The following is a 23,734-nucleotide window of genomic DNA, read 5'->3' on the forward strand; positions in this document are numbered from 1 at the left end:
CCTAAACATCGAGATTTCTAAGGTCACGTTTGATTTTTGTTTGCTTTGTGCTTCGAAGGGCACATACTAAAGTCGATGTCCGTAATTCGTCACAGATCTTCGTGTGACGAAATCGCTTTTTTTTTAAATGGTTGAAAATGATCCCTATCTGAAAGCAGGTCAGTCCATTGTGAAGAATTCGACAACAATTAACCACGATGGTTTTCAAGGGGAACCGCGTGGAGATGGACTTGATAAGAGTATATTGCTAGCAATGGAGCTGTTAGAACTCATTACTAACAATTTATTTTCCCCTGATGATAATGGAATGGTAACCCCATTCGCGCTATCGGTATACACCGGCGGGGCACTAGTGAAGGATGATAGGTGAGGATGAAGCAGGTCACCCCATCGTGACGAATTCAACAAGAATTAGTCACGATGGTTTCCAGGGGGAGCCATGTGGAGGTCGACCTAATAGGGCATATTGCTAGCAATGGGGCTGTCAAACTCCATTGCTAACAATTCCTTTCCCCTCGACGAATTTGAATTAGATCCAAGACATCAGAGGGTGATATCCTCACACAAGTAATAGAAATATCTGACATATCTACTGTATTTATGGCTGTCAGGATTGAAAAAGGAATATCTATCAAAAATGGTAAGTGAAAATAAAAAAAAACTGGTCAGTTAGTCCATCGTGATAAACACCTAGAATTCAACGCGGTGGTTTCCGTGGTGGATAACGTGGATGCCGACTTGACGGATATTGCTAGCAATGGAACTGGTAATCCGCATTACTAACAATTCCTCTCCCCCTGGCAGGTCAGTTAGCTTATCAGGATATACCTGGAATTCAGCACGATGGTTTTCAAGGGGACCACGTGGACGACCTGACAGGGGGTTATATATTGCTAGCAATGGAATAAAGGTTTGCGATCCGCACGACGCGTGATACCTATGCCGTGTACTCAATGGCGCTTCTTCGTAAGTAATTTCTGTTCGCTTGTGGTATTGATCTTCGCATATGAGGTCAGCTAAGCTGATGCACGTCGACCCATACGGATCTTTTGTGCTAAAATGTGTATTGATCTTACTCGGCTGATTTCTCGCATCGCGATAGGATTTTAATACGTATATTACATTGCTGTAATTTAGTATTTCATTATAAAATATTATTATTTCTTTATATTATGACATAACATCGTAGATTACATGATTTTAAAGGAAAAATATATATATATATATATATATATATATATATATATATATATATATATATATATATATATATATATATATATATATATTTAATGGATAGTCAGAAAATGGTTAAATTATATATTCGCCTGCGCTTATACAAAATACGCTGGCGATAGCACCAGTCATTTTATTATATCGATGAGAATGAACACAGGTCAGTTAGCTCATCATGATAAATTCATCAAGAATTAACCATGATAGTTTTTAGGGAGAACCGCGAGGAGGTCGACCTGGTTGGGTATATTGCTAGCAGTGGGATTTTTTTTTATGTTATATTCAAGTACAACACAGTTCTAACCATAGTAGTTGCTTTGTTCATACTCTCGCCAAATCGTCATAGTCGTAGAATACTGACGGATCTGACGAAGATTACATATAAAGATCCGTCACTATTCTACGACTATGACGAAATGAGCTTTGAGCTTATATTGTATAAGTGATTGTGTTACTTGTCTATCTTGCTCTAATATGTATTTATGTTTTCTTGTTTTTGACGTCAATTTATATACTTTATAATCAAGGGTACTAAGTATACAGAACAAATTCTGTTTGAGGTGTAGTAGGTTACTCACACTCGATTAAAAATATTTATATAATATTCAAATCGTCTATATATTTATTTAACGGCATGCAGTGTGGGAACATCGAGTGCGGACGTTGTAGGATTTTCCGCAGATAAAATGAAAGTGAAATCAACGGTCTCACCGTTTCCGCGTGAATGCTGCACGCTTGATACGACGTCAGCCTTTGCCCTCGCACGTAATCGTGACGTCTTCTACTGAACTGATGGAACGTCGTGTTTAGAACTACATACATTTACTTTGCTTGTTTAGCAGGACTTATTTATGGATTTATGTGAATTATGGAAGTATATTTACTAGATAAATGTGAAAACAATGTTAATCTTTCATTCCAAGTTAAAAGTTTATCAGTTATTAGATTTGTGTTAATAATTAAAGAATCGATCTCAGATGCTATTTGATTCATAAATAAAACTCGACTTGAAAAGTCATTTAATCAATAATGATTGACCGAATGATTCCCCATTTTGCGTGATAATCATGGAGAAATAGAGTCTCTCTGTTTAATAGTGGTTTAATAGTAATTCATATTAAAAATAAGTTTTTCGCCATGATGCCAGCCTTATCATGACGTTGTCTGAAGTCATTATCTTACCGAACCAGTGCACAGAGGAAATTAGGAAACGATAATGCAAACCATTGGGGGGAGAAGAGATTGTAAGTAAAGAGGATTAGTAGCTCCATTGCTAGCAATATATCCTGTCTGGTCGATCTCACGGTTTCCCATGGAAACCACTGCTAAGTTCTAAGTGAATTCGTTACGAGGGGTTAACTGACCTACCTTTACATCCTCATCTATCATTACTTACTGGTGCCCTGCCAGCTTTTGCGCAGGCGGAGTGACCATATCATTACCATCCATTAAAAAAACCCAAAATCATTGAATTTTGATTTTTAATATAATGAAAACTCAATAGTTTGGGTTTGTTGTTCTATTATAGTCTCAAGTTTCGTTACCCAACATTGTTCGTATATTTGAAATCAATTTATTATTAAAATTTGTCCTGTAATAGATTGATACTGTTGATGCGGCGAAAGATTCGATTTGGGGGGGAGGGATTTTTAGTAGTGGGATTTAGCAGCCCCATTGCAATATACCCACCCTGTCAGATTGACTTCTATGCCATTCGCTTTGGAAACCATCGTAGTAGATTCTTGAATTCGTCATGATGGACTGACTTGCTTTCATTCTCATCTATCTCTCCTACTCCCACTGGTCCCACTGGTGTCCTGCCAGTGTATATCAATAGCGCTGGCGCGGTTAAAATTTTTTTTTCATCCATTAAAAAAAAAAATAGATTCGGCAGTTTCATATGGATTTACGTTTTGAAATTTTCAGCATATATGGATTTATAAAGCTACTAAATTTGCTACCAATAATTTATTACTATTATACTTAGCACAAGCTTTGCCAAATTCGAGGATGCTAGTTACATACTACCACGCTAGCAAGGCGGTTTGGGTAGAAATAGAATAGAATAAGGGGGAAAGTGATTGTTAGCAGTGGAGTTTGACAGCCCCATTGCTAGCAATATGCCCTATTAGGAAAACATCGTGAACAATTCTTGTTGAATTTGTCACGATGGGCTAACTGACCTGCTTTATCCTCACCTATCATCCTTCAATGGTGCCCCGCCGGTGTATACCGATAACGCGGGTGGGGTTACCATTCCATTATCACTCATTATAAAAAATAGAATAGAAATTTATTATTTGACAAAAACACAAAGTTACAAATACAAGATACAATGGGCCCCACACTAGGCGAAGCTGTATCGTGGGTACCCGACAAAGATTAATAAATCACAATTTGTTATAGTAAAAAGTATATAGTGGGCGGGTATTAATATAAATAAAATAAAAGGAATATTAAATTGACATAGTGATCATAGGTGATCAGGCAATCACGGAAAATTGTAACTAGTAAAATGAACAATATAAATACACAAGCAATTATAAAACATTAATAATACCTATATGCCTTTAAATGAAGCGAAGTTGTGCAAATAAATGTGGGTATGTTCGTGAGTATGTGTGAATGTGTGTTGTGTAAAGTATGTGAAAGATTTGTACTGTATGTTATTTTCCAGACAACAGTTTTTCAGTTGACTCGTAGCATAATGATAAAAGATAATTATTTGTGTTTCATAATATGTGAACTAAGACCTATGAGTGGACACACTTTGTTTATTTTATATATATTTTTTTATACATTGTTTATATACATTAATGGATATGCAAATGCACCAAAATGGCGGGCAAAAGAAGATGATAGTAGGAATGTTTAGTTTGAGCCTCCTGAAATGCAATAAGGATGATGGATGAGTCATGTAATATAAAGTGATTACTTTTAAAATAAATAACTGTCGAACCGTGAATATTTTGGCCTCAGAATATAAAGAACGTGTGAGATATTGAAATTTTTTCCTAAGCATTACCTTAAGAACAGATCTTTGAGCACGTTTAAGACGGAGCATGTGGGTTTTTGCAGCACCACCCCATGCGGTACTATTTCGTATTATATTTTTATTGCTCTAGAGTATACTGCTTTTTACCATTGTTACTTCTGATAGGACCATTCGGAAACCGTAGGCATGTGCAAGTATCAGTTTCCGTCTACCCTACAGAAAACTGGAGGAATACGTTCACCATCTCTTATTCTATACTATCATAAGAAAGTTAAAAATTTGCTATAGTTATATTACAATTAAATTGTTTACAATAGTTGTTATTCCATTATAGACACTTCTTAATAAGTATGTGTATGTAATGGAATAATTAGATTATTTCGCCAATTATCTACACCTCGTGCTCTTGTTTAAAAATAGTACGATGGTGAAGCAAATAGCGAGTTCGTCGTGGTCGGTGGTGCAGCGCCTAACGGGTGGGGCGCTGGATTGCTGCGAAGTTTTTGGTGTGGAGAGAAAGTACGCGAGGTGGTGGCCGAAGACCCCAACTCGGCACTCGGGGACTCCGCGCGGCCGCGGCCGACACTCGCCCGCCGATTCATGGGCGATACGTTTGCGAAATAATGCCATTGAATCGTCGCCGAATTCGCCAGTGAACGCGGCGTGTTCGGAGATGCCGCTCAAATAAATAGTGGTGCGGAGCAATAATAACATCGCGCCCGACCCCGGATCCCTACGACAATGTGCAGATGGAGAATAGTGACTATAATTTACGTGGTCGCTGCATTCAAATTGACAAATGGCAGGGAAATAAACTCTGTGGACGTCGCTACGCTCGATAACCATGTGAGTATTTTATTGACGATATTAGCATTAGGTTTACGCTAATAATTGTCGTATGGTAGAATCGATCAGTGCTACAAGCCGGTACATTGACTCATACAAGGTAAACGCACTTTTACTTTCCGATGAACAGATTCGCTTCATAAATTGTTGAATTGACAATAGGTAGGTATACCGGAAAAATTACTATAATACCTACAGGAATAAATTAATCGTAGATTCTAATTAGAAATAATATTTGGAAAAAAATATGTTTATTTAATATAGTAATATATATACATAATTAATATAGTAGACAGGTTAGATTGGATGGCAAATATCCTGAGTGAATAATTAAGGTATAAAAGAAATAATTAATGGGTCTAGGAACTTGGAATTTGATACATTTATAGTCATATGTAATGAACATGAGCAGACTAAAATCTACATACAGCATACTACACGTTCACGAGTATAACAAATAAGTCAGCCACCAGCCAGCCAGTAAGGATTTTTTTTAATGGGTGATAATAGAATGACTAATCCGCCTGCGCTTTTGGTATACACTGGTGGGGTACTAATGAGGGATGATAGACGATGATGAAGCAGGCCAATTGGCCCATAACGACGAACGCAACAATAAATCAACCACGATATTTTTCAGGGGGAATCGCGTGGAAATCGACCTAATGTTATGCCTAACAATTTCTCCCTACAGCCAGTAGGGTTATATGTAGAGAGTTAGGATTTATGTAGCTAAAATTCTCTATGATTAATTACATTATGGTCTACAGAAACGCCTTGCCATCGGTCGAGCCATATATTTACAGGTCTTATATTTGATATTGTACAACTATTATTCAGTTAGTTACTATAAAATATTAAAAAAATATTACTTTTATTAAATATCCATAAATAACTTTTTATTTGTATACTTTTAAACTAAATTTAGTACTACATTCATTTTCATTGCAGGCCCTACTTACATTGATAAGTATTACTAGTTGATAGAGCTTAATTATTATAATACAAGTTTGAAGACGGAAAATAGTTTTAAAGAAAAACGGTGGCTTCATTGATCAAAAAATATGGGATGTAGGAGTAATACTGATTGCAAAAATAATTAATAACGTCAATTTAGAATTTGCGTTAGATTTTGTGTAATATTTATATCCACACACACAAATAAATAAAGACGAATTGATAATCTCTTCCTTTTGAAAGTCGCTTAAAAATATTTGAAATCTCGAATCTAATGAGTATTTATTAATGATCGGGGCTTAACATTTGGATATTAATGATAGATGAGGCGGATCTGCACTGCTTTCGCTGGTTACGTGTCTATATCATTTTTATGTAATATCTGACTATAATGTTTCAAACATTTACCCATTTTTCCTTGTATATAATGCTTGTTTCTTTTGATTGTGAAAAATAACAAAGTCAGTACATTAGTGTACTGTGCAGTATAATGTACCCTTTTTCGGCATCAGTAAAAATTTTGGACAGAGGTGCCAGATACAATGCCCTGTTGATAAAAGCAGGTATAGACTGTTACAGTCAGATATTTCGCTACATAAGTACGAGTCCGTACATGCATTGAACTCCATTGTATTACAAAATGGTACACATAAATTGATTTATACGTATACATTCTGAATATATAGTAGATGTGCAACATATATTTAAGTAATATCGAATTTGAGACTATATGTAGAAAAAATGTCAAGATTAGATGATTATAATAAGATAAATACATTATTTTATGTATTGATATATTGGTGGTAGTGCAGTTAAAAGGGCTTTAGGGCGTTTAGAGGAGTGTCGATTGTTGTCAGATTCCTATTTTTTATATCATTGAGGTGGCAATCAAGCATACGACCCACCTGATGGTAAGTGGTCTTTGTGTTAATATTCATAATATACATAATATTCACTAGAAATCTACATGAATGCAGCATAAAATATTTGTGGTGCACTTAATCTGCCAACAACTTAAAAAGGTTTTAGTACATACTTATACATATATACCTAACTTTAAAATGTTTACGATGTTTTTGTGAGACTTTTATAGAGAGAATATTTTTAGTTCTTCTATATCTTTTGTGTTATATTTTTTATTGAAATTGAATTTACTCATAGTTCCTTATATAAACCGTTTTATGTAGAACAAAAATTATGCCAAAAATATGCTCATGTCTGTAAATAATCCCTAATGATGGGAAAGTTGACATGCCCATATTTCGCCGAATATAATAGAATCTATCATATATATATTATAATATTATTTTATTTCTATCATCAGTTAATTGGAATTTAAAATTGACAAAGAGGTTCTCGGTCGACCAGATTCGAATTCACGTTCTTTGCGGTCTATAAGTCAGAGTAACATTATAACTAGTCTAGTTAGGATAAGATGCGCTCTTAAATTATTATTATAATTTGCAGATAATAATATATAAACTTTGAAATTGTCAATTTATATCAACAGGATTTACTATCACTATTTGATATTTTGGAAACGTTTTTGCATCTGAAATGCAACAATTTCCGCGTTGGCGCCATCGCTACTGCGTTACTTTCTTATACTCTGATAAACGACCACGGGGAACAAAACGAGAGCACAACAATTACTTCGTGAAAGGCACCTCGAAATCATACTTTGGAAAGTAGTTTACTTTGCTGACATTATGAATTTGGAGTCATAATAGACGCTTACACAATAGAAAAAAAAAAAAAAGCTAAATCTAAGTTCAGTATGATATACGATAAATTAATTAGCTCTATTTGTTTATTGCCGGCTATTAAGAGGAAACTAAGATTAACCTAATTTGTTTGTGACTGTGTAATATCATTGTGTATTTCCATTAATTGTTAAGAAATTAAACGAATGGAAACTATATCAGTAACACTAATTTTAAAGTATTACGTTTAATATATAGGTATTATTAATATCTACATGTTTTGTTGGGTCTTGCATACGATTTATTTAAAAGTAAAATATATGAGAATTTTACTTGACATATAGATTAGATTGTACTAACTAGTCTTGTTCACGCTCATACTGAATCCATTAAAAAGTTCTAACGCTGTTTCATATCATCAGTTTAAAAGTGTATGGATACCGAAAGAGCGATTTTATTATGTCACTATTGTGCGGGTGGATAGATATGATGAACATATAGATATGTTGTAATGCTTTAAATTGTCTATTCTGTGTGGAGCCTTATGCTGCTATGTTAATGGACATCAGTCACAGCCATTTCTGGTCATGAGAATTTGAGCTTTTTTATGGGTGAAGATGGAATGGTAACCCTGCCTGTACTATCGGTATACGCTGGTAGGGTACCAGTGAAGGGTGACAAGTGAGGATGAAAGCAGGCCAGTTGGCTCACAGAAATTAATGGAACAAGAATTAGCCACTATGGTTTCCAGGGGGAACCAGGTCGACCTGATAGGGTATATTGCTAGTAATGGGGTTGTTAAATCTCATTATTAACTTCTCCCCGAGAATTTGAGCTGTTATGAAACAGAAAAAACAGAGCGGAGCGGGGGTGGGACGACAATGAAAACTCGCTCCTTCTTTACTGCCGAAAATAGGAACAGCGCGAATCATTGATAGTAGCATTGAAATTTTGCGAGAATGAAATGGTAAACCCGCTCGCGCTATCGGTATATGCTTTTTTTAATGGATGATAATGGAGTGTTAACCCAGCGTGCGCTAATGGTATAAGCTGGCGCTGCACCAGTGAGGGATGATAGATGAGAATAAAAAACGTAGATCAGTTAGTCCATCGTGATGAATTCCAATACACTTGGAATTCAGCACGATGGTTTGTAGTGAGGACCACGTAGAGATCGATACTCCCTATCGATATTGTTAGCAATGGGACTGTTAGACGTCAGTTAGATATCACGTTACAAGAGGCATAGTCAAAGTATAAAATAATTTGAATTTTAAAATAAATCGAAAATTTGTCTGAAGGGAGGAAAAGTAAAAAAAAAAAATATTATTCGGTTTGACATACTCATTACTAGCACTATTTATATAAGCACATAGATAGGGTGGGCGACGCAGCAGCGTTCCTCTTCAAATATCTCCAAAGCCTAATTGTGGTTTGCCAATCCGCCTGCTAAACGTGGCAACGTCTGGCAAAACTCCCTTTATGGAGGAGGTCTATTTTCAGCAGTGGATAGATAACGGCTGATATGATGATGATGATACATTATTATATTGTTTTAAGTTTTGTTAACAAATCGGTAGACACAGACATTGAACTTCGGTGACGATCAAAGTTGTTACAGTCAGGGTCAGCGAGTTGCTAAACCAATCCTCTGATAACTGGGTCACGGTATTAATTCTTTCAGTTTCAGATGTGTCCTATGTTTTGTAGAATCCACCTACTTTTTTTTTACCGACTATCTGTTAACCTTCATCTTTAATTAAAGGTTTTTCTTTTGTTAACGATATTTAATTGATACTGAATATTAAATTCAACTTGAAGTTTTTGTACCTACTTACATCCAAAAGTGTAAAAACTTTGTCAAGTTTCAAGTTTCTCAATAGGTCACTTCTTTTATGTTGTGTAACATGTGTTTATGTTTCGTAACTTGATAAAATTTAATAGTATGTATTTAGGGCGACAAACATTTACCAGAATAGTCATATGTGACAATACGTTTCATATTTTGATTTTTTTTTGTAAAATCGGCTAACTTTCGTCACTCTCAACTAATAACGCACGTGTTCAGGTTAGTGTGCATATACTGTGACAACCTTAGCCTCATTAGAACTATTGTGTTATACATAATTGTTATCTAAGAAGTGACGAGCTAATATTTCGTCACAGCGCGTTACGTGAGTCGGTCACACGAGTGAAAGTGCATGAATATTGCATATCTGTTCATAGCGTAGTCAGCCACAGACTGTTCTTATCATATAAGGTAGTTCTCTTACCGAAGATGGCTTAACAAACTAATAGCTTAACAAACTAAATATTGCATACTATACAATTTACGAAAACCTTGGTAATGTACCAGTTTAACATATTGTCTAATATGAAAGTCAAGGGTTCGATCCCAGTACGATACATAAAATTTGTATTCATGAGTATGCCTGTTTGTATAGGTCTGTTTTCTAAGTATATATATGTGTTTATAAAAAAAGTACTTAAGTATGACTGTCAGTTGTTTAGCACCCATAGCAGTGGTACTTTCCTGCCTAAAATATGCAAATCCGACGACATTGTACTCGTACGAGTATATCGTAACCTTGACCTAATGCTGCAACCAGGACAGTCTATAGACTAATCAATTCCTTGAAAGTCCATAACTAGTGTCTTATTTAGGCTCATTGTATGGTAAGCTGCTTATAGATAGAGATCACAGCTAATAATGAAATAGGAAGAATGTACATTTAATTGTATAATTTGATACCTATATTATTATAGTTTCGAGAGTTTACTATATCCAGATATTTGACATCTAATAGTAGAGCAGGATGCGGTTGGTGACAGAATATCAGATACAAGTATACTTTTAAAACTTTAGGTCATAACTCCTTTTCGTTCATTACCAAATTCTTAATTTGTTTTCAATAGAATAAGGAAAAAGCATTGGAAATTGAAATTTCGTACCAATTCTTGAGTATTTTTTTCTATTTAACCTTCTTGTGTGTGACTATTGGACACTTTTAAATCTATCTTTTAAATTCCAACTTTTCCTTTATTCTCTATTTGTTCCATTCTTATGTAAAATTGCTTGGTATTTCTCTGGTTAGACCCAATTATTGTTTTTCGCATCACTTTTGTCTAGTTTGGCTGAGTTGGGAACTAGGAAATTGTCTTTAAATATATTATGAAATATTTCGTTTATATTTTAGTAAAAATTGCAATTAATAAAATAATTATTGTTTTGGTTATATAACAATCTTGCGATTTGTGGAATGCGATAAATTATTTATGGTACATACTATATGTAGATAGAATCTACTTTTCTTCAGTTCTATTTTTATATACTTGTCGACGGAGATAATATTATGTAATTTAATATAACTGTTAGATACCTACAGTACTTTAATCACCTTCAACAGAATTTGACAAAAGGAAAACATCCATGTACAATTAGGTACGTTTGTTACAAAACGTGAATTTCTTGAGGAAACGAGAAAGTACAAGAATTAAGGTAAATAAAACGAAATGAATAGCAGAACGGAGCACCTTTATTAAGATTGTGAAAGTAACATTGACATTACAGCCCAATTAACTCCGGGGCCATTGCGTAATCCCAACGAATGCACGTACACCGCGAAAGTGAAGTGCCGTTGCTGTAGCGTTACCAGCTTTATGCGGTAAACAAAACTTATGTAAGTGCATTTCCGACAGAAAACGTTAGATTAGCTGTGACGTGTTGGAGGCCAATACGTATCGCCCGATTAAAGCTTTATCCACAGAATTATTGACACACTTGCCGTGTTGTGTTATGTAAATATATCTAAACCATTACATTTTTTTTGTTGCGTAATATTATGGCATTTGAATTTAAATATTTTACTCTCGTATTTTGGACAGAGAGTGGCAATGTCATCATAGATAGCCTTCTTGTTTCTTGTATAATTTTCCGTATGTATTTCAATTCTTAACTGAGAGATTTCCACCTAACTGGTTATATTACAATATACGAACGAAGAAAGTTAAATAGAATCTTATTAAAAAAAAAAAACTCACTTTAAAAAATAATTGCTTTGCGGTTAATCCTTTAAGAAATTAGGAATCATCATACTGACAATAACTTCTGAACTATTTCCTCATATTACAGGTAAGACCAAATAACAGATCACAACGCTTTTTGTTCGACGCAATATTTGGTTTGGAAGTGCCGATCCTGGATGAGCAGAGTGTAGAAGATGATGAGGAAGATACACAGGTCAAGAACTGTTCTTGTGGCGAGTATTCAATTACATTTATTGTTATGCCGTTGACAAATACTGAAATTAATTTAAAGGTGAAAATTTATAAACAGAATATCCAATTTGTTCACTTCATATAAATATATCCATGTAGTTATTCCTCCTTTCTTAGAGGTTGTGCCCCTCTTAAAGGATTATTTGGTGTTGTATTATGATTAAGCCTGTCTGATATGTTCGATCCGTTTTGGGCCATTTCGAAAGCATTTACGATTCGATGTATTCACTAATACTGTGCGTATATCTACAAATTAATGTGAAGATTATCACATTTGACAGTTTTTTAAAGACGTTTTGTGCTTCTATAGAAGTAATTGTGAGTTTTTAATTATATTTTTGGTGATTTCTAATTTTCTTTATATTTTAGTCATTTCGATCTTTAAAATCTTGTAATTTTGGAAAGTAGAGCTCTTGATAATGTTAAAGTTACATGAGTCTGTGAGCTCCAACATATTTTTTAATATATAACTGAATTTAGTTTTTCAGATTGTTTTTTTATGGATACTTTTGTCATGCATGTTTAAAAATTTACATAGATATAGATAATTGAAATAAGAAAATAAATCATTGAATGTAAACATACTTTCACTGTATTCTATAAACAAAGCCGAAGAAATTGTGGAAAATTTAAATGACTATTCATTGAAAATCTTTTATTTACTTTAAACTTTATTGTAGATATGTAAACCTATTGATCTATTCTTGTCTTCTTTATTTTTACAAGTCTATGTAATTAGTTTTCTAATTTCTATCTATTTTAAATATTTGTTATTCACGTTCACATTTTAGAGTGCGGCAGAGCAAACCCAATTCCTAGAAAGATGGGTAAGTTAAATGTTTTGCACCGTAGAGTATCCGCACCTAAATTTATAGTAATATGTATGCACCAAATTTGTGTATCCAGTTGTTAATCTAAAATTTACATAATTAAATTAATATATTGCAGTGTCTAACTTCACAAAATATTTAGAACACGTGTACCTACGTCGTACTTGATGGGTTATGAGCATGTATATACCTAAGTTATTTATTTTTTTATTTGCTGTATGTAATGCTAATTAATTATTATATTTATAAAATATAAATTTATAAAATAAATTGTATTTTGCATGTTGTAGATAGAATTATTATGAATAATTATCACAGATAGGTAGATATTTGTTCTGTATCCATTATGGATGATAAGTATCTCCAAATGCCCTTTGCATGGATTTTTGCGTAAATTTATTCCATAATAGTTACAAAATAGTCAATTTGACGTAAGTTAAATTTTATAAAATATATAACTAAAAAACAAAAGATTTTTAGATGTCGAATTACATACTCGTAAATTATTAATTAATAAATATTTAATACTCGTTTGCCTCTTTTATTATAAAAAATGAAAAACTATGTGTAGAAGATACTTTTATAATACCTACTCATTTCCTTAGCATTGTTCGTTTTCTTTAACGCTGTAATCTTATATCAATCACCGACAATTTGTCTCGCTTTAGGTGGGAAACTCACGGAAAATAACTCTGCCTTGTAAAAACTTGTGCATTGAACTATGGAAATGATAGTGAAAGTGTATAGATGTCGCTCTTGATTGCCGCTTGTACATCTTGTAACATTCAAGCCGCTTGTTTGCACACTTACTTTTATCTGTATGAATCTACTGAGTCCATTACGTATAATTGTATTAAACTTGTTTCTAAAATTTGGTAATATTAGATAATAATAGTTCAAAATCAACAATTCTACATTGTTCTTAGATTTCACCGTTCATATACTCTGTATACAGAACTTGAGAAATTTTAGATTTCAGAATCCATTTTTGAAAATGTCAACGAGACATACTTAATTGAATAAATAAATTATTCTTTTTTCTTTTTATCTACTTATATAATGTATCTTGAAAGTGAAAGTATGTGCGGTTGACTGTCCGTCTGTAGGTAATGTTTCATCGTCGGGAGTTCAAAGGCAAACTAACACATTTGGCAAAACTCAACTAGAGCTATTATATTTACGATATAATTAAAAGTACATATTTTGTATATTTATGTAGCTAGCTTTAATTATTTATTAGTAGTATAGTATAATAGATATTCGGAAAATTAACACCTTATTTATAAATGGGTAGATATTTTAAAAAACATCATAACTTTATAAAATTTTCATCACGCGCGCGTAACCTCTTTCAGGCGTTCAAATAGACAATAGGTGGGCCGTTTTTTTGCCACCTCAGTGGTATAAAAAAAAAAATAATATTTTTTGACAAAAAATAATTTAAAACAAAAAAAAATATTTTCTCCACAAAATTTACAGAAAAATACAGTTACATGAAAAAAAAGTATTGCTTTTATAATACATACTCATTGTATAAAATACAATCGAATTGGAAATCTCTCCTTCTTTTTTGATGTAGATCATTGCTCTGTAAAATGAACCCTATTAATTTTTTGATTTTCATTTTGCAAGGGGAAAATTCAAACTGCTAATAGATATTACGTGTACGTCTTAACGGAGAGTCAATTAACCTGTTAATACGAGTAGCAGCCGAGTTTCCACTTCCTTCCGTATAGTTCATTAAACTTACTTTCTCGGATTGGCAGAGTGCGGAGGGGCGAACCAGGAGAACCGCATTGTGGGCGGTTTGCCGGCCAGCCTCAACCGGTACCCGTGGATGGCGAGGATCGTGTACGATGGACAGTTCCATTGCGGCGCGTCGCTGCTCACCAAGGATTATGTGCTTACTGCCGCGCATTGTGTAAAAAAGTAAGTTGTGTTTGATAAATTATGCAAATTTATTACTCGGTTGTTAGTTTTTTTTTTCTATATCTTATCAATCAAACATAATTATGGTTCATCCGATGTAGTTACCGTAGTTTACGTACACATACAGTATAAGAATATTATGAGTGTGTTACTGATCCTCGTAATAAATCGATTCGTCATTATGTTCTTCTAATTTAATTTGATGTTTTCCTTTTCTATTGGTATTCGTTACTTCTTTGCAAGTAATACTTTACATAGTTTTGTAGTACCTATCAATGGCTGATTGTTACGATGTCAGACACTTCGATGCATAATGTACTAGAAATACTTCATACAACTTGCCTGATGGATATATATGTCCCAGTAGCATATTTTTATCGCCAAAAAGCTATGTTTGTATGGCTGAGTTTTTATTTAAAAAGTGGTGGGATATGGCAGCAAAACTACAGGGTCTGGAGTCATAATATCAAAGTCCTCAGAAATTGCAAGGCGTGAGGGTTATTACATGCCATATAGTGTATTCTGAGCTATATATGTATGTTGCTCTTTAATTCTATAGGCGATGGTTACCATTTTACATCAGATGGATTATCAGTTTATTTGTCATTTCAAGTTGCATAAAAAATAATGTAATTGTACATAATTTGTTGTTATAGTTAGAAGATGTTTTGATGATTTTCAAATGCTAGATTATTATTTTTATAAATTGATCAAATTGATTTAATCTTTTTTTATGTTTACACACTAAAACCTACTGTTTACGATCTACACAGTTAATAATAATAAAAAAAAATACTAGAAGGTTTTTGTTCTAGATACACGCAACGTTAGGCGGTTGAATAACTCATTATTCTAAGCACTTGACAATGATAACGATGTAGTGCACTAGTAAACTAAATGACGATTGCAGTAGCTAAGTAGTTCACCACTTATCTCGTCTTATACCGTCTCTAGGCGGTATTTTGTAATTTCGTTATATCAATTAAATGATTTCTTTTTATAGAGTTATTTATTCGAAATGGAAAATCAATATTGTCTATTAAATCCATCGTATATCCTATCGTAATGAAGTGCCTATTATATCATTATCTAGAATGTTCAAGATTTTCCAAATATGCACAAGAGATTATTTTACTAATTTTTCTTACCTATCTAATTTTATTTTAAATACACAATCGATTTAATAGCCTTTACAGGTAAATAATACCTACATACCTGCTTCTTTATTACCGACGTGGATTGCACCACGTCGTGGTCACGACGCAAGGTAAAGAAGCAGGTATGTAGGTACTATTTACCTGTAAAGGCTTTTAAATCACGTTAAGTCCCAATTGTGTTTTTGAAATATGAGTAAACAACACGAAAGTTTTAAATTAACTATCTAGTTTTAATCTATTGCGAATAAATCGTCGTCGTAAAAGATACTCGTTATAAATATAAGGGGTGTCTTGGACAATTAGGGTACATAATGTATTTTGTAGTTATGGAAACTAAGAAATTTATTTATTAAAGTAATTGAGTGTATAATTATGTCTCTAGTGAAAGCGATTGGTTTGTTTCTTTTTTACACTAATAGAATTAAAATAAGCATTGCTGCTCCTCGGTAGATATAGGAAACAGTATTCTTATTTACTCTTCTACCTAGATGAGTCCCTATAACTGTTATTTAATAAGTAAAGTACAAGTACTCTTAGGTCTTGCATGTCGTTTACAAAGATTTAAGTACATATCCTTACTTTTACCTTTAGTACAGAATTGTGACGTAACGTTTCATGAAAGTAAAACTATAAAATATCCGTTTGTTTAAGACTTCCACTATTTATCACTGGCACGCGATATTGCATTCGTGTTCATTTCTATCACGAATATTTAGTATTTTAATGCAAATGTGCTTGTTGTTCCGGTTAACGGTAGGTCAGGTACGTTATAAAAAAATATTACAAGAGATTCAATTCAAAACATTATATTATGAATGTTTTTTGCTGTTTTACGTAATGTTAATTTATGGCTAATGCAGTAAGTATTAGTGTATGCATTAGTCATCAATGTTTCAACATAATTAAAATAGAATTTAAGTAATAGTCGTCATCTATTTAGATGAGCATTATGTGAAACTAAAAGTTTTTTTTATATATGACGGATAGTTATTTAATAAGAGATTTGATAGCAGACTAAAATGGTAATGGTAAATTTTAAGTTTGATATTTTATTTGAAATTTAGGCGAATTTAGAATGACGGTTCTGGATTTTTTCGAATAAATAAGTATCTAATTAATGTCTATAAAAATATTTTAGTGACAATGAACCGGTTATAACTAAAATCACATGATACAAAATTTAACACGTTCATTCCAGATTGAAGAAGTCAAAAATTCGAGTGATCCTCGGCGACCACGATCAGAGTATAACTTCTGAGAGTCCAGCCATTATGCGAGCCGTAGTGCAGGTGGTCAGGCATCGTGGTTTCGATGCAGACACATACAACAACGATATCGCTCTACTCAGGTTACGGAAGCCGGTGAACTTCTCGAGGATCATTAACCCAGTCTGTTTACCATCAGCAGGCAAGTATAATAGTTTGATTTTAAATATAATTTTAACTTAATTCGTCCGTTAGTAGGGTCTAGAAGTTTGTTCGTTAGCCGAGTTTTTTTTATACAACTTAGAATGGCAAACAAGCTGACGGCCCACCTGATGGAAAGTGGTAACCGTCGCCTATAGACATGAGCAGTACCATGGACATAACAGAGTGTATACTCTGTTATGTCCATGGTGAAACAGTATTGTTTCACCCATGATACCCCCATGCGTTGCCATTCCTGAGGACTCAGATGTTATTCCTCTGTACCCTGTAAATTCACGCCATATCCCATTCTTCAAACCGAAACATAGCCATGCAAACACAACTACTTCACAGTAGAAACACGAATGGGACAGAGGTAGCCAAGCAATCGACTTTTGTACGAATTCTCCCTCTAGTTGGCTTTTGTCGAGTTTTTCCTGATTAAACATTTAGAATTTCCCAAAATTCCGACATTAATGTGAGACAGCGGGTTTTGGTGAACAAGCCGTGGAATACGGATTAGAACAACCGGTGCACCTATTCACGCATACTGAGTGTGTTTCCTATTAAGCCACGGCAGGATTAAAAGTAGTATTCCTGCCGTCATTAAACACGTGACAAAAAATTTTACTAATGTTTCATTTTAGATAACATGCTTATTATTGATACAGTGGTTTAGTATATACTAGTTTTACCTGCGATTTCATCCGTGTGAACGGGATATTCACTGACTGGAATAAAAATTATCCTATTACCTTCTCTATACCATATAGTACGTGTATACCATATTTTATAGTGATTTGTTAAGTCGTTAAGGCGTTTTAAAGAAATATACAAATTCATCGTCACATTTATTTTATTAGTAACAATAGTAGTAGTTGGTAGCAGAACATGCTCTATTTACAAATTATACTTTGTTACCATTGGAGAACTATTAAATATTGAATTAGTGGTGAATAAAAACGATTGGGCTGTTTTAATATATTGTTGGAATACAGGCATCGATCCCGCGGGGAAGGATGGCGTTGCGGTGGGCTGGGGACGTACTTCTGAAGGAGGGCAGCTGCCGGGAGTCGTACAAGAAGTACGAGTGCCAATATTGAATTTAACGCAATGTCGAAAAACGAAATATAGAGCCGCAAGAATTACTAGTAATATGGTGAGTAGAAATATTTTCACATTAATTGTATCTCAAAAAAAGTTTAGTAGGTACATTTATAATGCAGGTGATATTTTTGATAGTGGTTTATATCAATACTTTACGCAATATTACACTTGTAGTGTGTTGTATGAGTATATTTATGAGTATGTTTATGCTATTATTATGATTCATGTTATTTTATAAGAACTATACCTCAAGTAAAAATAAATATGCTTACGACTAATAGGTACTGAAATGATCAGAGGTATTTTTTTTCTGTTTTGATACGACACGTTCATTTTGACTACTAAGGGTATTAGTTGTCGACTAAATACACACAGGTGTGTTTATTGGTCGACTATGACGTTGTTGTTTTGCTGTTATGGGGAACGTAATTGAATTGGAGTGAGTCTCTTGTCACTTGGATTAATTTATTTTGTTCATAGTTTTTCTCACAGAGTTTTATTTTAAATGCCATGCAAAGTTTTTTGTATCAGCTAACTCATGGTTTTTAGAGATTTCGATTCAGGCTATCAAAAAAAAATATTATAAGAATACCATATAATATATCAGATGTAAACAACTATGTATCTATCAGTTGTAATTGGAAGTATTTAAAAACTTTACCGTAGATAAAAAAATAACACCGTATATTTTAATTTTTGTATTCTTACAGATATGTGCCGGGCGGGCGGGGACTGATTCATGCCAGGGAGACAGTGGCGGGCCATTGCTAATACAAAATGGGGGCAAGTTCCAGATCGTAGGTGAGTATGACTTTGTATTTCATATTAATAACAAATTCCTTCCCAAGGAGGATTGATGTCAGGCTGGCGGCCAGTCGTAAAACCAAAAGCCAAAATCTTGTATAATACGCCGATCCCAAATAAATAGGATAAGGGCAGGAAGGTAATGATGATTAGAGTAAAGGGTGTTATATATACCTATAACTACTCATTTTTTACAAATGAATTTGAATATAACCATAGACTAGACAGTGGACGCTTTAGACGACGTTGGTAGTGTAGAGTTTAACATGCCGCCTTACCTTTTGATGGTCCCAAGTTCGATATAGGCACAATACAAAGTACAAAGAATTGAAGTCATGATTGTCTATTTGTATTATTCTGGACATTTTCTATGTATAATATGTATTTATAAAAAACATATTTGAGTATTCCTAGCAGTTGTCTAGGACTTATAGCACAAGGTCTGCTCAATTGGGAGTATATGGCACTGTGTATATATTCCCAGTAGTATTTATTATTATTTTTGTTCGTAAAATTGTTTCTCTAAATATAAGATATATACTTAATGATAAACAGAAATTTATTGTAATTTTTTTTTCAGGCATTGTATCGTGGGGTGTTGGTTGCGGTCGGCCTGGGTACCCAGGAGTTTATACTCGAGTACCGCGATATTTAAAGTGGATCAAAGCTAACCTTAACAACAGCTGCCTGTGTGGAAATTGAAATACTCTTAAATAACATTATGAATTTAATAAATATTTATCAAATATTCAAAATAATTTACATTAACAAATTGCCAAATCGAAACGTTTGTTAAACTCTAATTAACAGAAATGCAAGCCCTTTGGAGCAATAAGTATAACAAGATGGCGTTATTTACGTATGCTCCTGAAGATGATTAAATATTAACATAAACATTTTATAGAACAATTGCCGTAGGTAGATTCTTGCTTACTTTATTGTCAGAATACTAATTTATCTTACATTAAAAAATGCCATCGAATCACGTTGCTAGCAATAGCAACATGGAGTATGTACCTAAATATCTTTCAAATTAAGCAACGTTGAATACAAAATAGTTGTTGAATAAAACCATTAATATGGTTACTTTTCAATATACGTACATGCTTTATATAGGCAAGTTTTATTTTGTATATATAGGCATAATGTTATGTTTGTATAGAATATCATTAATATCATATAGTAAGTTTACACACCGAGTTATCGAATAATTTATTTGTAGTTTGTAAATGTAAAAATAGACGCGGAATCTCAATGGTGCCAAGTCAAAATGTGTCATAAAGTACCACGTACCACCATGACTTTAAAACTTTTTGTAGGTACTAATATAGCGTCATAGTATACCTCTTTCATTAGCTTTTCTGACATATATTTGTCATCTTTATCGTTTACAATAGTTTACTAATACATTGATCTTTGTCTAACTGTATTTACAAGTACATATCGTGATAGGAATCTATAGTTTCTTGAGGACCTACCATGAAATATTTTCCGAAATTTCGGGGACGAACGAAATAGAAATTGGATGTTAAAATAACATAATACATGGCGCTTAAAATTATTAAAAATATTAAGATATCGTTTCTGTGGACTATTAGGATAGGATTTATAATGAACGAAACGTTAAGCTTCATTTACTGGGTCGATTTAGGTAGGAACAAAAGCACGAAATTGAGCCCAAAAATTTGGAATTTCATTTCATGGTAGGCCTCCTGGTTTACTAGACGGTCTAGGTTAAAATATAAAAATACTCATTTTATATTTAGATCTCCACAGACTGCTATAGAAAACGGACAATTGACCATAAAGAACGATAGTATTCTTTTCTAAAAAGACGATTCTTTTAAATTAACTACCGCTAATTTAAAAAACTGCATATCAGCTAATCCTTTCTAATGAAAATCTATTCGATAAAATACTAAATGGCTTTGTAACAGAGTTTTTAATACGTTTATGTTATTACTGATATAGCGAGTTGTAAAACAATTCGCTAATAGAATAAGCATATTTTTTAACGTATTGTTAAGTTCGTGTATAATTTTTAAAGATTAAATCATCGAATTAAATTTTAGAATCTATGAGAATATATATGTAAAAATTAAATAAATATTGATTCGTTTTATATATGTAATCTCTTGTACATGAACCGATTTTACATTTATGTACATTTATTAATTAATAAATTTAATTTAAATAATTTAACATGTTTCAAAATTTACATTATTTTAATTTTCATCAAATAAGTCGTATTGTTAATAATCACAGTAACAATTATTTAATTATGTAAATAAGTATCTACATAAATTGATTACACTGTCTCATTAATAATTTATTTCATTTAGTTATCATTTGAAGCAATATATGGGCGGAACTTTTAATCCACTACTACAAAAGAATTGTGTTAAAAATTGAGGTACCTTTATGCTAATTTTGTAACTGAAATTAATAACATATTTTTTATCTTACAATTGTTATAATTATCCATATAACCTGTATTGATTATTGACAATAATTTAATACAGTTTTTAGACAAAATTGATTTTATGAACAAAGTTTGTTCCAAGTACCCAATATGTATATTTTAATAGTTTTTTTATTGGTCATGAATTACTTTTTTTGTAGTTTACAATCCTTCGCCTATGTTGCTTTAAGATTTCGATTCATTAATATATTGATAAGTAAGTTAGTACGTTACTTCGGTCAGGCCGGTGGTGCAGATTACCATTAGTATTTAAGTAATTTGTTGTCAACTACCTAAGTGTTCAATATGATTTATTTGTACATAACATTATTAATACATAAAATTATTAATAGTAACATTATTAATAGTAGTAATAAGTTTTTATTATCTAACAAAACCGTTATACAGAATTTAAAAATTACATTTTTCGTCCAAAAATGCTTAAACAAAATTTTGGTCTTTGCAAAAGTGCACTTTGAAAATAATTTCAGATCTAAGATCTAATTAAATTTAGTGCAAACAATTTTTTCATATGGCAATTCCTTCTTGTTTAAAATAAAAAAAAAAAAATAACAGTATTATGACTAGGCTGTATGGGCCATGTTCCTTGCCTGTCCATTTTGGACGAATTTTAAAACAAACAACAATTAATAGAATTATTTATGGTATTTACGAAAAAATTTGCCGCGGAACCGCGTTTGTTATCAAAATAGCTTTTAACATTCAGTTTTTTTTATATGTGTAAGTTGTCTGCCTCCTTTTATATCAGTTTATCTGCTTACTTCCGTTGTTATGTAAAATGACACAGTATAAATGTTTACAATATAAACACGCTTAAAACTTATAGCTTAATTACTATTTTAATTTAAAATCTATTAACCTGATAAATTAATAATCTATTGGGTTAATAATTATTATTTTTCTACGCTGAAATAGTTACATCCAAAGGCAGATATTGCACAACATATGAATACCTACTTGTATTTATAAAATGCATGGGTATTTCTGTACCTATTGTTAACATACTAAAACGAATGTGTTTTAAATTTTAATAGTATTATTGAATATTTTTTATTTATGATTAGATTAGATATTTGGCAATATACTAATTATGAATTAATGTAGGTAGAAATACTATTAAAATATTAAATTCATATTTCAATAACTATTAAGCGATTGAAAGATTTTGGCAGGCGGGACTTGAACCCATACTTTCTATGCCATTCCAGGGCACAGTGCACTTGTCTTGTCTGCTTCACTGGCCATCAGGTAATTATTGAAATATTATTTTTATATTTTAATTATATTTCTAATTTATTATAGTTTTAAGAACAAATCAACGCTCTTTAGGCTACATCTGTGATCGCTGTCACGATAAAATATTACGCTATTTGGCGGAAATTTATTGCTTTGTTATTTATTTGTATACGTTGTTGTGTAAAATTTATAGCTAATAGATTTTATTGCTATCATAATTCATTTACCTACTTAAGTATAGATGTTAAGGAAATATTTTTATTATTTTATTGTTATTTAATTGTATTGATGATTTTATGGTGCTCTAATTTATTAACTTTTTTAATAAAATAATATATTTTTATTCATGTTGTCTTTAATTTATCTATTTTATTTACTTACAATTTTTAGGCTTTCTTTTTCATGTGATGGAAAGTGGTAACCATCGTCTATAGACGTCACAGTGTTATACTTTGAATATCGCAGAATATACTGTGGCTTTTATGGTATTTTTTATATGCTTCCACTACTGACAAAGGCAAATGAGGTGTATGACGACCCCCTATTAGATGAAACGCATTAAAGGGAGTCAATAGATGCACGTGGCTCAAGACCTTTCCTTATGATAGTCTATGGGAGGCTTATGTTTAGCAGTAGATAGTTAACGGCTGATATGATGATGATGATGATGATGATCATTCCTGAGGAGTAAGCTTATGTTTATGTAGCTGTTTCTGTAATTTCACTTGTACTTGAGAATCTGAGTGTCTCAAGTTGTTGAATATGACG

The 23,734-nt window shown here is 32.6% G+C and overlaps 1 protein-coding gene across 2 annotated transcripts; it reads left to right on the forward strand.

Annotated features, from left to right (window-relative positions):
* The first annotated feature begins 4,778 nt into the window (after positions 1–4,778).
* Positions 4,779–23,265, forward strand: LOC113518752 (trypsin-1-like). 2 transcript variants are annotated; one of them, XM_026903725.3, is made up of 8 exons: positions 4,779–5,077; positions 11,870–11,996; positions 12,807–12,842; positions 14,612–14,774; positions 17,130–17,338; positions 18,336–18,496; positions 19,155–19,245; positions 19,829–23,265. In XM_026903725.3, the coding sequence occupies exons 1-8, from the start codon at positions 4,973–4,975 to the stop codon at positions 19,948–19,950; spliced, it is 1,014 nt and encodes a 337-aa protein (XP_026759526.1). In that variant the 5' UTR covers positions 4,779–4,972; the 3' UTR covers positions 19,951–23,265. The 2 variants fall into 2 exon arrangements, with proteins under 2 accessions (XP_026759526.1, XP_031763173.1); XM_031907313.2 differs by lacking the exon at positions 12,807–12,842 and having other exon boundaries at positions 4,787–5,077.
* The last annotated feature ends 469 nt before the right edge of the window (positions 23,266–23,734 follow it).

This window comes from Galleria mellonella, unplaced genomic scaffold (assembly GCF_026898425.1).
Source record: "Galleria mellonella isolate WM207_F2 unplaced genomic scaffold, CSIRO_AGI_GalMel_v1 utg159, whole genome shotgun sequence".
Taxonomy (NCBI): Eukaryota; Metazoa; Arthropoda; class Insecta; order Lepidoptera; family Pyralidae; genus Galleria; species Galleria mellonella.